Here is a 12,239-nt window from a genome sequence, read left to right as displayed (position 1 = left end):
CATTTATTTTGTTAGGCCTCATGATCATTTCTCAAAACAGTATATGTCTTCCAGTAGTATTCATACTTAAAAATAGTTCCAAGAGATGTAACACAACTTGAATGTATGCCGTGATGAAACACACGTACATACACAGCTTTTATGCCTTGGTAATATCATATTGTGTTAACTGAGCTGGGAAAAAAATCCAGGGTCTGCAACTGAGCTGTTTCCATCCGCTGCAGGTCACCCCTACTCTCCAAGCAGAGGTTTGGGTTTTGGGGGTATTTTTAGCGTGTTTTTAAGCTTTTTTATCGGGGTTTCTCTTTTGCACTGAATTTTTTTTGGGGTTGGTGGGAAAAAAAATCAGTGCAAAAGAGAAACCCTAATAAGAAAGCCTAAAAACACGCTAAAAATACCCCCAAAACCCAAACCTCTGCTTGGAGAGTAGGTCACCCCATGTAAATGATCCGTGTAAGGTCGACACGAGTCTAGCAGGATTTCAGACCCCAGAACATTTGTAAACATGTTGGGAACAGAAGGGGTAGAATTCGTGAACAATTTATAGTTTACTGGATAAAAAATGTAGTAAAATTCAGACCACTACTGATAATACAGGACCACAGGTGGATATCCTTCAACTATAAGTATGACACAATGTTTTTTTTTACCCCAAGAATGACACGTTACTATTTTCACATAAAATTCCATGTGCCCCCTTTGCATTGCCCTCATAATCTATAAGTGTTCCAGTCTCCAGTACTTACATGTTGTTGTACCTTCCATAGTAATGATATCATACTGACTGACATTTGATGCCCCAACACTGGGTTTCTAATGCAAGTCAGCCCTGATTTAAATTCTATCTGATCTGGATTGAATCAATGAAAGGAACCATACACACAAACACACACACACAAACATCCACTTGCATTATTTTCACCACATTTTTGGATTTTGGGATAATCTCCAAGCAGATTCTGTGATAGTTATCATTAAGTTTTCTGATGGCCATTTTTTGTGCCGCATAAAGGACCGTCAGAAAAAAAATTGTCAGAAAACCAGATGATTTTCCAACCCAACATCTGCTTGGAGATAACCAAACGTGACGTATGTATCCTTGCTGGAAGCACTCATTTATTTCTGGGTCATATCTTCTTGTGTACGGTTCAGTCACCTTGTCTTTTGAATTTTCGCCCTAAGGCATATCCTGCCATTATAAGCCATAAATTGCAAATCGTCTTACTGTACGGTTCAATAAATTATGACCCTAAAAGACTGTAAGAAAAAAAAGACACTTCATTAAGTAACGGTTAAAGGCAGAAATTTAAAATCCTAGCCGAACACACCCATGTCTATTGTGACCAACTCTTTGTATTTGTTATTCTCGATAATAAAACCCCAACGCTCCCTTTTCTAGGTGTGAAGGTATTCAGGTCTTTCCACCGGTGTACCTACGAGGTGTTCTACAGAATAACAACCCAAGGCGGTTTGCTGAAGTGTGATCTGAATAGCAAATGAGGGGGAGGGGCCGGTGGAGTAACCGAGAAGACTGGTGTGTTTGATACTTGCGACTGTTGAAAAGCTGTGTTTGTTTCCGTCTAGCTTTGTCTGTACCGAAATGGACAGGTGTGAATGCTGGGTGGAAATCCACCCTTAAGAGAGTCATGTTTGACGCTTATATTTTCCTCTCAGTTGCAACGTTCTAAGTGAAGGACTAGAAAGGAGGCAGAGCTGGAATGATTGAAAACAGTTCATGCAAAAATAGACTTAAGTTGTGTTGCAGGCTCTTTACCAAAACCTCAAGTACTAATAATTATGTTGTACACCAATACAATAAATATCTTGAACTCATGAAACAGTTTAACTTAAGTTAAGGTGTTCTTGTCAGAAATCCAAAGTTGTTATTTTGTACACACGACGACACTTAGTAAGGTCAAGACCTCATTTTCAGCGCCCTTGACAAGGTAGTAAGTCTGCATTCCTGTCTAAAAAAATAGCGCAAAAAAAGAAAACAACATAAAAATACATTCTTTCAACACGGAGGCACAAGTTTTGCATTCATAATTTCATGCAAAAAGGGTGTAACATTAACCAACGTACCTAGAAAAATTTGTTCATTTCAAAATTCTGCTCTGTTGCCATTTTGGTAAATTTATATGGTCACAAATGCTTCCAAATTTTCTACACATCTGTACATGTTCTCATCTTTTAAAGTTTGGTTTGAATGACAATTTGATGTCGTTGCGTAAGTTATTTAATCTATGACATATTTTGTGTTTACTGCGGATGTTGTGTAACTGTGCATTTGTGTACATTGGGGCGTTCTATCAAACGTTTCTGTGTAACTGGGTTGCTGGCTCGGTTTTTCTGACCCACAAACACACCTATATTCTTGGCGGAGCTTCCCTAATTCCTTGTTAACGGGGTTTTACGATAATCGGTGACTATTTTACGCCCCCCTCCCACCTCCATGTGTGGAGTCCGTTACGGTTTAAAAGGTGGAGGAGGGGCAGCGCATAGCACGGCTTCCTACCCGTGCAAACCCGTATAATTTCCCCCCAAAATCTAAACAGTTTAAACCCAAGACATAAACAAGGCGCTTGTTGGGCAAGGCAGGAGAATAATTGGGCGGATTTTCGCCGGAAATCGCGGCTATATACGTACCCGATCACTCCCTCAGCATAATGCCGTGTTTTCCATGGAGTGCCCCCCTCAGGTTCACAGTTATAAGTGCTTGCTCGGTTGTCTCTTTTTCTCTTTGCACTGTTCGGTAGGGGCGGCCTCGGGGCCCTGTTTGAGTCCAATGGAATATACTCCTGAGCGGAATTTTGTTGCTGTTGTCCCCCATCGTTCCTAGGAGGAGGAGGCGGGGTGACTGGAGCGTTGGAATCCAGGTTGGTGTTGGAGTTACCGTTGAGATGCAGCTGGTTCAGACCTTGCGCCGTCAGCCAGATTTGTGTCCACGTTTGGTGCGCCTGTCCTAGCTGTTCCGGCTGAATCCAGGCAATTCGTGGATCCATTCAACACACGGAGACTGTGTGGCCTCGGACCAGCAACCCGACGTGGTTCCAATACAACGCGCGAGGGAGAAAGAAGAGTTTTTCCTTTTTGTTTTCCAGGGGACTCACAACTCGCCCGCTCTCCTGCAGCTGAAGGAAAACTCCAATATGGCGACTCTAGCCCAGATTAGCCTTTACCCACTGCGCATGTGCACAGTTTAAATTCTCCACATCTTTCACTACCTGAGGACGGCCCCGGAACATGCATCACGCTCCAACCACAAAAATAAATATCACCCTAAAACTCCTAAATATACGTCCACGTACGTATTTATTAACCCAAATTTTCAGCTCTAGCTCTAATAATTACACCGGAAAAGGGTTGATCGTGATGAGGTTTATATTTTGTGATTGTTTGCTTTTTTAAAACAACTGTCATTTTGAGTATGCAGGTTGCGGGTAAATCAGCTGGCAGCTGGTGGGCGTCTTCCTGGTCCAGAATAATATCTGGACCAGAAGAGAAAGGGACAAGACAGGACTGGGCTGGAATCTTTCTGATGTCAAGAATTGCATAATCCTGCCGGAAGAAATAGCTGAAAAGCAAAGGTTGCTTTTCTAACTGATGTTTACGTAATTGTAACCGACATAGGAAGGTGTCAGAGGGGTCAACTTTGGTTATATTATAGATGAACTATTATTTGCTCTTGTGGTTTTTGTAGTCAGAACTGTCAAACTGTGTCCACAATATGGATGTTGTTGACAACTTGTTATGGTCGTTGTTTGGGGGGAGTACTTTGATGTTTTTAAATGTCTGCGATTTGACTTGCAACTGAACTAACAATGTGTAATACTAGTACTGATAAAATATTTTAATTAGTATTCTGCAGGCAAGAATAATGTTTCAGAAAATTTGTCCTTGCAGGAAATGAACATGTTTGGGCACGTCAACACACATGATCACATGACAGTGTGTCATAGATGTACAGTACAGGTGACATACCTTTGCCAATATTGTGCAATGCCAACTGCCGGTGTGAAAAATATTGTTGAAACAGCTTTTAGGAGCAAAATGTAAATTTCGAATTACACAAGTATTATGAAACATAATTTTTGTTGACTACTGTATCTCAATCATTAGAGCAGAGGTTTGGATTTTAGGTTATTTTTGGTGAGCTTTTAGGCTTTTTATCGAGGTTTATTTTTTTCACCGGAATTTTTTTCACCCAAAAATTTCAGTGCAAATAAGAAACCCAGATGAAAAAGCCTAGAAACACGCCCAAAATAACCCAAACCTCCATCTGCTTGGAGAGTACAATATTAGGATCAGCCATCACATGTTAAACCACATGTATCAGAGTCCCAAGGACTCGGAGGTGTACAAAATGTCTGTAAATACAGCGTATCTTATCTGATCAGCTGTGAAATTTTTAGTAACAGACCTCTGGCCAATGGGGCATTTGTATCCATGTGATTACTAAGTAAGTATTGTCCAAGTAGTTTAGGTAGATGGTTCAGCCTAGAATTTGTGAGGTGAAAATTTGTTTATTTGATGCAGCCCAAGCAGAATCTAGCCTGGATGCCAGACCCAAAGCACACTACTAGTATATATTCTCCAAGCAGATTCTTAGGGGCAAGGGGAGTATATTGGCTACCTGTAACAATGTGCTACCCCACTTGGGTGGCATAGTGGATACTGCCTTGCCAATTGGATACTGCCTTGCCAATTGGATACTGCCTTGCCAATTGGATACTGCCTTGCCAATTGGATACTGCCTTGCCAATTGGATACTGCCTTGCCAATTGGATACTGTCTTGCCAATTGGATACTGTATTGCAGCCACCCATAGAATCTGTTTGGAGATTAAGCACACTGGCCCAAAGTTATCCTGTGCACTGTATTACTTTGCCCAGTGTACTAGTTATGGGTCAGCCATCTAGGCTAAGCAGAATCCAATGTTGTGTTGTGAAAGGCACTTTACACCTTCCCTCAGGTGAAAATGGTACATGACTGGTTTTGAATCAGAAACAAATGAAGCGTCAAAGCCATGAATCAAGAACTTTGTGTGCAAGCCTGTCAGAAATTTAAAAAAAGGGCTTATGGGCTCTACCAAATCTTGCTGAACTTGTTCTTAACAAAACCTTCACCCACTTGGCACTTCATAGGTTTGCAGAATCAGGGAGTTTCTATTGGATCCAGCTGTGGCATGAATGACTGTCCAGGGTTCAAAATGCCTACCTACAATCTGAAGATGAAGATGAGAACAATGAAATTGTTGGTAAGAAAACTAGAAACTTAGCAAGCAATTGTGCAAGTAAACAAGTGTTGTGATACACTCTTTTTGTGCTCATGTGTCATACTAGTAGTTATAGGTAATCGTGCCTTTAAGTGTAAGTCAATTAATATATCTTGGAGAAATAGATTATTTCTAGCCCTGCTGTCCCATGAGTTTACAATTTGATTCACCAGTAGAGCTTTTGAAAGGGGGCGGGGGGTGGTTCGGTTGGTGGGGGTAGGGGCGGAGCGGAATTTAAATTTAGCTGCAGATAGAGTGGTAAAAAGGAAGTCTATTATCCACAGTATTTTAATTCATGCCTTACGAAATCTGAGAACCAAGAGATTAGATTGGTATGACCTAGTAATGTCACCAGATTCAAGGCTAAAGTTTCTTATTACGTGACAGCTATCATGGAGTTCAAAGTCACCATGTTTGTGAAGGAAATTTTATGCTGTACATTGTTTGCAACATTTACAATGGAAACTTGAACACAAAAAAAATATAGTACAGCTCTTCATATTCTAGAAGATAGTAGCAGGCTTTTTCCAGTCTATATCTCAGTTCAAGTCAGACATTTGACTTTCTCTGACCCTACATTTGGATAACTCCTCTATGTATAGCGACGACCTACTTCAAATAACACCACCAGGCAAAGTGCCAGCTTAGCTCTGGAGGGCAGGAACCAGAAATTCGGCCAAGGACATGACTACCTCAGGTCGTTGCACTGTTGCTAGAACTGTGTGCTACTGTTCAGTAGTGGCTGGTGGCAAGGACTACAGGTTACAGTTATGTAAATAGCAGATGTCAATGCTTTAGCAGAAGAGTGGGGGTTTATAAGCCATGTGCCAAGTTCACCAGGGACATGATCGATGGACTTGACAGTGGCATTCCAGACAAGGTTGCGCCAAGCGGGGGACCTCCGCTTATTTTGCATATTCCAGTTGGCGGGGTTTTGTTTTCAAAGTGCCTAGCTAGCTGCCGGGGTCTTGTTTTGTAATGGTATCGCCTTTCGAAGATATATGAAAACACATCTACACACATCATTGTAGCAGATTCATACTTAATGAATCATTTGGCTGATCACGGATCATCTTGGATTATCCAGTTATACAGATGTATGAACATCTTAAAGATATATATCAAAGCAGTTTGTTGATTCTCCCAAGAAAATACAGTATTTGATGTACATCAACCAAATAAGATGTTTAAGCCTCATTTATGCCTAGTACCGGTACATTTATGTACTACAAGGTTGAACAGATACTGGTAGCAAGTTTCTTACATACTGAATGTTGATACGTCATGTAAATAAATTTGTTAAACCTTTCTTCTGACACAGCTTTCAAGTTCATTTGTAACTGTCAATGTGGCAAGGACTTTGGCAGCATTTGCAACGTTTCCTCATAGGATAGCTACAAATGGTCTTATCATCTGTTAGACGTATCCATGGAAAACAATCCTTTTGGAGCCAGTTATGAGATGAAATCTCTGATCTGTGCTGCTCTGGCCCTGCCTCATTTGCGGCATTTCTCCCTTTCGTAGGATAGTTACAAACGGTGTCGTCATCTGTAGGACGTATCCATGGAGAACCGTCTGTTCGGAGTTTGGTATGAGATGAAACCTCTGATCTGCGCTGCTCCGGCCCTGCCAACGACAACTGCCAACTCCTGAAGGCGTGAAAAATGCAAAAAGATCTCAGTTAGGACATGTCCTCTATTTAACCTTGACCTCAGGGAAGATTGAAGGTCATGGATGTACAATATAGCTAACCCCAAAGGTCATGGGTCAACGATCATGCCCTGATCTGATTGGGCCCTAAACTAAGAAGGTTAATTAAATCAGTATTGTGAGGTAGGGGTCATATAAGGCCATCCTAGGTAAGGGGAAACCCACGGAAGACCTTCACCTTCTGAAAGTCACCTTCACCTTGTCCCATCCTCGTCATGGACTACCTACAGGAAGACCTAATACAAACGATTGCTGTTTTTTGTTTATATCATATACATGCAAATTAGTTGAAGACATATGCAAATTATTGGTAGGTAAATCAGCCAACCATCACCCACTTTTTGCCTACCACTAGCTGGCCGTGACATCATGGCGATTGATCGTATTCCCTAGTAAAGTTTGGTACCAATTTGCATTACAAACATCCTCTATCTATACACCTTTGGTATCACAATCAAGGATTAAAAAAATACTGTGAAAATCGAAACTTCAAAACATTTTCATCAGGTTGTCACTTACGAAGTCCCGAACTGAGAGAAATACTATTAGCCTTTCAGTGGGTAAAAACCTTTAGTGTTCCATCAGGATGGATGAAAACAACAGGAAGGAGAAAGCTTGAGAGCTGGAGACAGCCCTGGTTTATGTTAGCAAGGTGTCACTATGGTTTAATGCACTCAACATCCTGTGTTGTTTGACCTAACTTCTCCACTTCTAGCACACTGCAGGAGACGTCACATTGTCGTAAACCATGTCTCCTGCAGTGTGGAAAAAATTAAAAATTGGGAAATTAGGTCAAACAAGGAGGTTCAAAAAGAGACCTCTTGGGTCAAAGTGGAAAAATTAGGTCAAAGAACATAGGAAGTTCAGTGGACTGAACTGTACTTACACTACGCTGTACATATTTCTTCATTACCAGAGCTACATAATTCTAAACATACACAGTGTATCTTAAGGCTAAATGCGCCAAAATGCAGTTACTCAAGCAACTGGATATGATTTTGGAAAATCAAAAATCATATCCAGTTGCTTGAGTAACTGCTTTTTGGTGTGTCGTATTAACTTAAACTAAATGCTCTATTTGAACTCAAGTTCAGTGTTACACATGGTAATAATTTCTTTTACATCTTGGCAAAATTTGCTTCCTTCCCAGCTGCTGCATTAGCCTACTGCCATTATAACTTACCGGTATATAAGCACATGATGTGTGAGGATTTTCAAGAAAGAAGATAGGATGTGTAAAACTCACTTGTTCTGAAGCCTGACATATCCCGTGTAAACCTGTTAAGAAAAATGATTTGTTTTAGTCATCACAATTCATGAGTGGAGCAGACCCAGTCAGTACTTGGTATTGCTCTGAGGAAGGTAGCAGATAGTCGTTAGGTTATTGGTTGTGCAAAGAGAAACCAAACAACATTGATACACTATGTTTCTCACCTTGACAACAAATTACAGGAAAGAAAGTTCAAAGTCAAATTTCAGGTAAAACACCTACTTTTAAACTTTGCAAGCAGCTGTTTAGCTTTGACACCTCCTAACCGTGGGAAACACTGCAGTACTCTGTAAATGGCCATCTCGACAGGGGGAGCTTTTTTCTTCCTCAGGAAGGGGTTCCCGGTGTGTCTGCTGTCTTCGTTTACCTGTTGGTGAGATTGGGAGAGAAAGAAGACCAATGTATGGCAAAACAAAAATCATACTACGTAATTATTCACTCACACACTAATTATATTAGTTACTAACAAATACAGACTGGTAAATATGGTTGTTATCATTTTTGTATCTCCCAGCCTATCCAGAGGGCTAAGGTTCAAGCCCGTCTTTGCATGGCTGTTTGTGGTTGCAATCGTCCTTTTGGATGGGGATATACAGCTGTCAGCCTCAAATATTGCAGACTTTCAATTGCGCTTTACTCTCAATGCAAAGTTTTCAAGTTGCCAGCTAGGCAAACCTTCTTAGTCAATCTATCTAAAACAAAACAAATGGTCTGCCTCAGTGATAAGCACTGACATACTGTGACGATGATCATCAATCTATGTGGATATGTGAACATGTATTACCATGGCAATGAGCACCTGTGCTGCCTCAGACTGTGAGCAGACAGGTACAAGCTTCATGCCCAGTTCCAGCACCACAAACCTCTGGACTGCAGGGAAGTACTGGTCTGTCATGGAGGTCCTGTCCACCAGGATAACTCCTCGGATATACTCCACCTGCACAGGACAGGACAGAGGAAACTAGGTTACTTAGGAGGTTGTATCTAAAGTTCTGTTTATTGCTATGTAAGTGTATATATCAATGATTGTGCAGACTTAAATGTTTTGTTATGACACCATCGACTGTACAGACTTAAATGATTGCACAGACTAAAATGTTGACAATCTGACAGCAATGTGCATGTGTCAAGTTATTCCGTATGCATTACACACTTAATTGTGTAAGTTGCAGGAATCTGGGACTAATTTTTTTGACCAACTTACAATCATTTATAACCTGAGCAACACATTAACAATAATGTATGTAAATTACAGGGAGTTACAGGTAAGTAAGCCCCCAGACTTACGCGTCTCAGCTTGACGATTTTCTTCTTGAAAGCGTTGCCTTCGACCAGGTCCACTTCCGTGACGTACACCACGGCTGTCCTGTCTCCTGTGTGGAAGTCCACCACTCCCAGTCCATCCTCCACAACAAGCTGGACTTTTCCTGTGGAGTTCAGAACACAGTTTAGGGCAAGGAAGTTATTCTTTAATATTCAAACCTTCTTGTTTAGGGCATGCCTTGTCCTATCCTCCAGGATCAGGGAGTGACTATGGTTGCATCCATTGTCAGCCCCCTCCATATGCGTCCTTTCTGTCCTTGCCTGAAAACAAGTGGAGTAAAAAAATAGCAAGGTACATTCAATTTGATAGGACCCCATAACCAAACCTTAAAGTCCGGTCTTACGCAGCTTGTACTAAATGTACAAAACTGGTGTGTTGTTACGCCTTTACCGGTTATGCAAAACAAACAAAAACCATCCCATACAAAAAACGGAGGATGCCACCTAGACATACATGTATTATCATATAGCCAGGTGACGTGGACAAATCAGAAGTCCGGCCCCATTTCATATTGGTTTATATTAATTTTATTAAAATTATGACACCATAACCTTACCAGTGATTAAATCCCATAAACACTGTGACCAATCAGCATCCACCAATAAATTATGGTAAATAACCGCCAGTGACAGCAACAGTTAGAGGACTGATACGTTGATGTTAGCCTGGTTACTAGACCTATAACTAGTAGAGTAGAGTAGAGTAGATCTTTCGTCTCGGTAGGAAGTTCTCTTCCACTTTGAGCCGCTCCTTGTAGTTTACTGCGTAGACATGGTCATCTTGTGGGGGTTGTCCAATGCCCGGGGGTTGTACACCACTGGATGACTTCTCATGTGTTTGTCCAGTCTATTTTTAAAACTGTTCACACTTGGGGCTGACACCACCTCTTCCGGTAGACTGTTCCACCATGTTACTACCCTGTTGCTGTAGAAAAACAGTCTTTTGTTGTTCTTCACTGATCTTTTGTTTAGTCGTAAGCTGTTCCCTCTTGTTCTTGTTTTCTCTTGCATTTTTGGTAGGCAACCCTCTGTGTCCAGCTTCCCATGAATGTATTTGTAGGTCATGATCATGTCCCCACGTATTCTTCTATATACCAGTGTCGGGAGCCTAAGCACCTTAAGTCTCTCCTCATATGGTAGATTGTTTAGACCAGGCACCCTTTTACTTGCCCTTCTTTGTACGTTTTCTATTTGGTCGGCCTGCTTCCATTGGTGTGGGGACCAAACAGGTGCACCGTATTCAAGGTGTGGTCGAATCAGTGATTTGTAGAGTAGTAAGAAGACCTCTGTGTCGATGTACTCAAAGGTCCGCCATAGAAGACCTGTGAGCTGGTTGGCCTTTGCTGTCATTTTTTTCGATATGTTTTTCAAAACTCAAGTCCCGGTCAACTATGATCCCAAGGTCTTTCTCTTCCGTAGTAAATTTTAATGGTATCAGACCAGATTTGCCCTTCATTGTGTACGTATATGGTGGATGTCCTGACCCAATCCTTAGCACTGTACATTTGTCCGGATGAAAACACAGCTGCCATTTAGTTGACCATTCTTCTAGTTTGTAGAGGTTCGCTTGGAGCTCTTCACAGTGTTTTTCTTGGGTCACAGGGCAGTACATCTTTGTGTCATCTGCGAATAGCTTCAGCTGGCTTGTTACTGCTTCAGGCATGTCGTTTACAAAGACTGTAAAGAGCACAGGTCCTAAGACACTTCCCTGCGGTACTCCGCTTGTTACCTCAGCCCAACTTGACAGCGCTCCATTAACGCATACTCTCTGCTTGCGGTCTGACAAGAATGAGGCAATCCATTGTAGCAGTTTCCCTTTCATACCGTAGCTTGCGATTTTTGTTAGGAGTCGTTGTATTGGCACGGAATCGAATGCCTTTCGAAAGTCTAAATAGCTAGTATAAATAGCTTCCGAGTCAATAGCTATTTGCGGAGAGGATGTGGGACTCTGGAGCTATAAATTAGGTCTGGTAACCAGGCTACCTGTACTAGTAGTATGTATGGACAGCAGTGCACAGGTCAACGACCCCATCCAAGGCCACAACAAGATAAGGGTGAAGGTGACATGATCTGGCTGACATCTGGGTCCGCTTAGGTCCACTCCACAACTTGACTTGGGAGCTAGGAGGCTTGATATTTTTAACCTCCTTGCTTGGAGGCAGAAGATGGGAAAAGAAGATAGGGAAGAAAGACAGATAGAGCTATTAGAAGAAATAGAATGGCTATTAAAGAGCTGGCATGTATCTGTTTCAGATGCGTACGGATGATTGATTAGTTGATTGACCAGAGCCGTAAAGTATACTGGTAGCGACTGTGGGAGCGAACGTAAACTAACCAAGATGGTATCTAGGTAGCCGTGGACGACTCTGGTACACCTTTTTGCATGATAATGCCGGTGTCACCGGCATTATCATGCAAAAAGGTGTACCAGAGTCGTCCACGGCTAGTATCTAGGCTATATTTTTTTAACGCATACTTGCCCTGTAGCCCTTTTACAAGAGCAGAACCTCTCCATTTCTCGCTCACGATGATGTGCCCAGGCGGTACCTTGGCGCCTGCCCTCACGGGAGTACTCTGTGTGATCTGAGACTCCGGAAAACACGAAGAGTTCGGAGGAGTTGAAGGAACTACTCCGGCCATTTTGTTTGGGATTCAAACCGC

General features: G+C 41.8%; 1 protein-coding gene across 1 annotated transcript in view; it reads right to left on the bottom strand.

The window, feature by feature from the left end:
- The window catches only part of LOC109480527 (non-canonical poly(A) RNA polymerase protein Trf4-1-like), a 25,943-nt gene extending 13,708 nt beyond the window's left edge, over nucleotides 1-12,235 (bottom strand). The window contains exons 1-6 of the mRNA XM_019782737.1: nucleotides 12,059-12,235; nucleotides 9,543-9,682; nucleotides 9,040-9,192; nucleotides 8,478-8,622; nucleotides 8,232-8,263; nucleotides 2,647-2,975 (exon numbers count right to left, since the gene is read on the bottom strand). Of these exons, the coding sequence (XP_019638296.1) occupies nucleotides 2,647-2,975; nucleotides 8,232-8,263; nucleotides 8,478-8,622; nucleotides 9,040-9,192; nucleotides 9,543-9,682; nucleotides 12,059-12,218 (959 nt within the window). The 5' untranslated portion in view covers nucleotides 12,219-12,235. The remainder of the gene's footprint in view (nucleotides 1-2,646; nucleotides 2,976-8,231; nucleotides 8,264-8,477; nucleotides 8,623-9,039; nucleotides 9,193-9,542; nucleotides 9,683-12,058) is intronic.
- Between the last annotated feature and the right edge of the window lie 4 nt (nucleotides 12,236-12,239).

Source organism: Branchiostoma belcheri, unplaced genomic scaffold (assembly GCF_001625305.1).
Source record: "Branchiostoma belcheri isolate BF01 breed outbred unplaced genomic scaffold, Haploidv18h27 scaffold51, whole genome shotgun sequence".
NCBI lineage: Eukaryota > Metazoa > Chordata > Leptocardii > Amphioxiformes > Branchiostomatidae > Branchiostoma > Branchiostoma belcheri.
The sequence above is the reverse complement of the archived record's forward strand: the minus strand, read 5'-3'. Positions and strand labels throughout refer to the sequence as shown.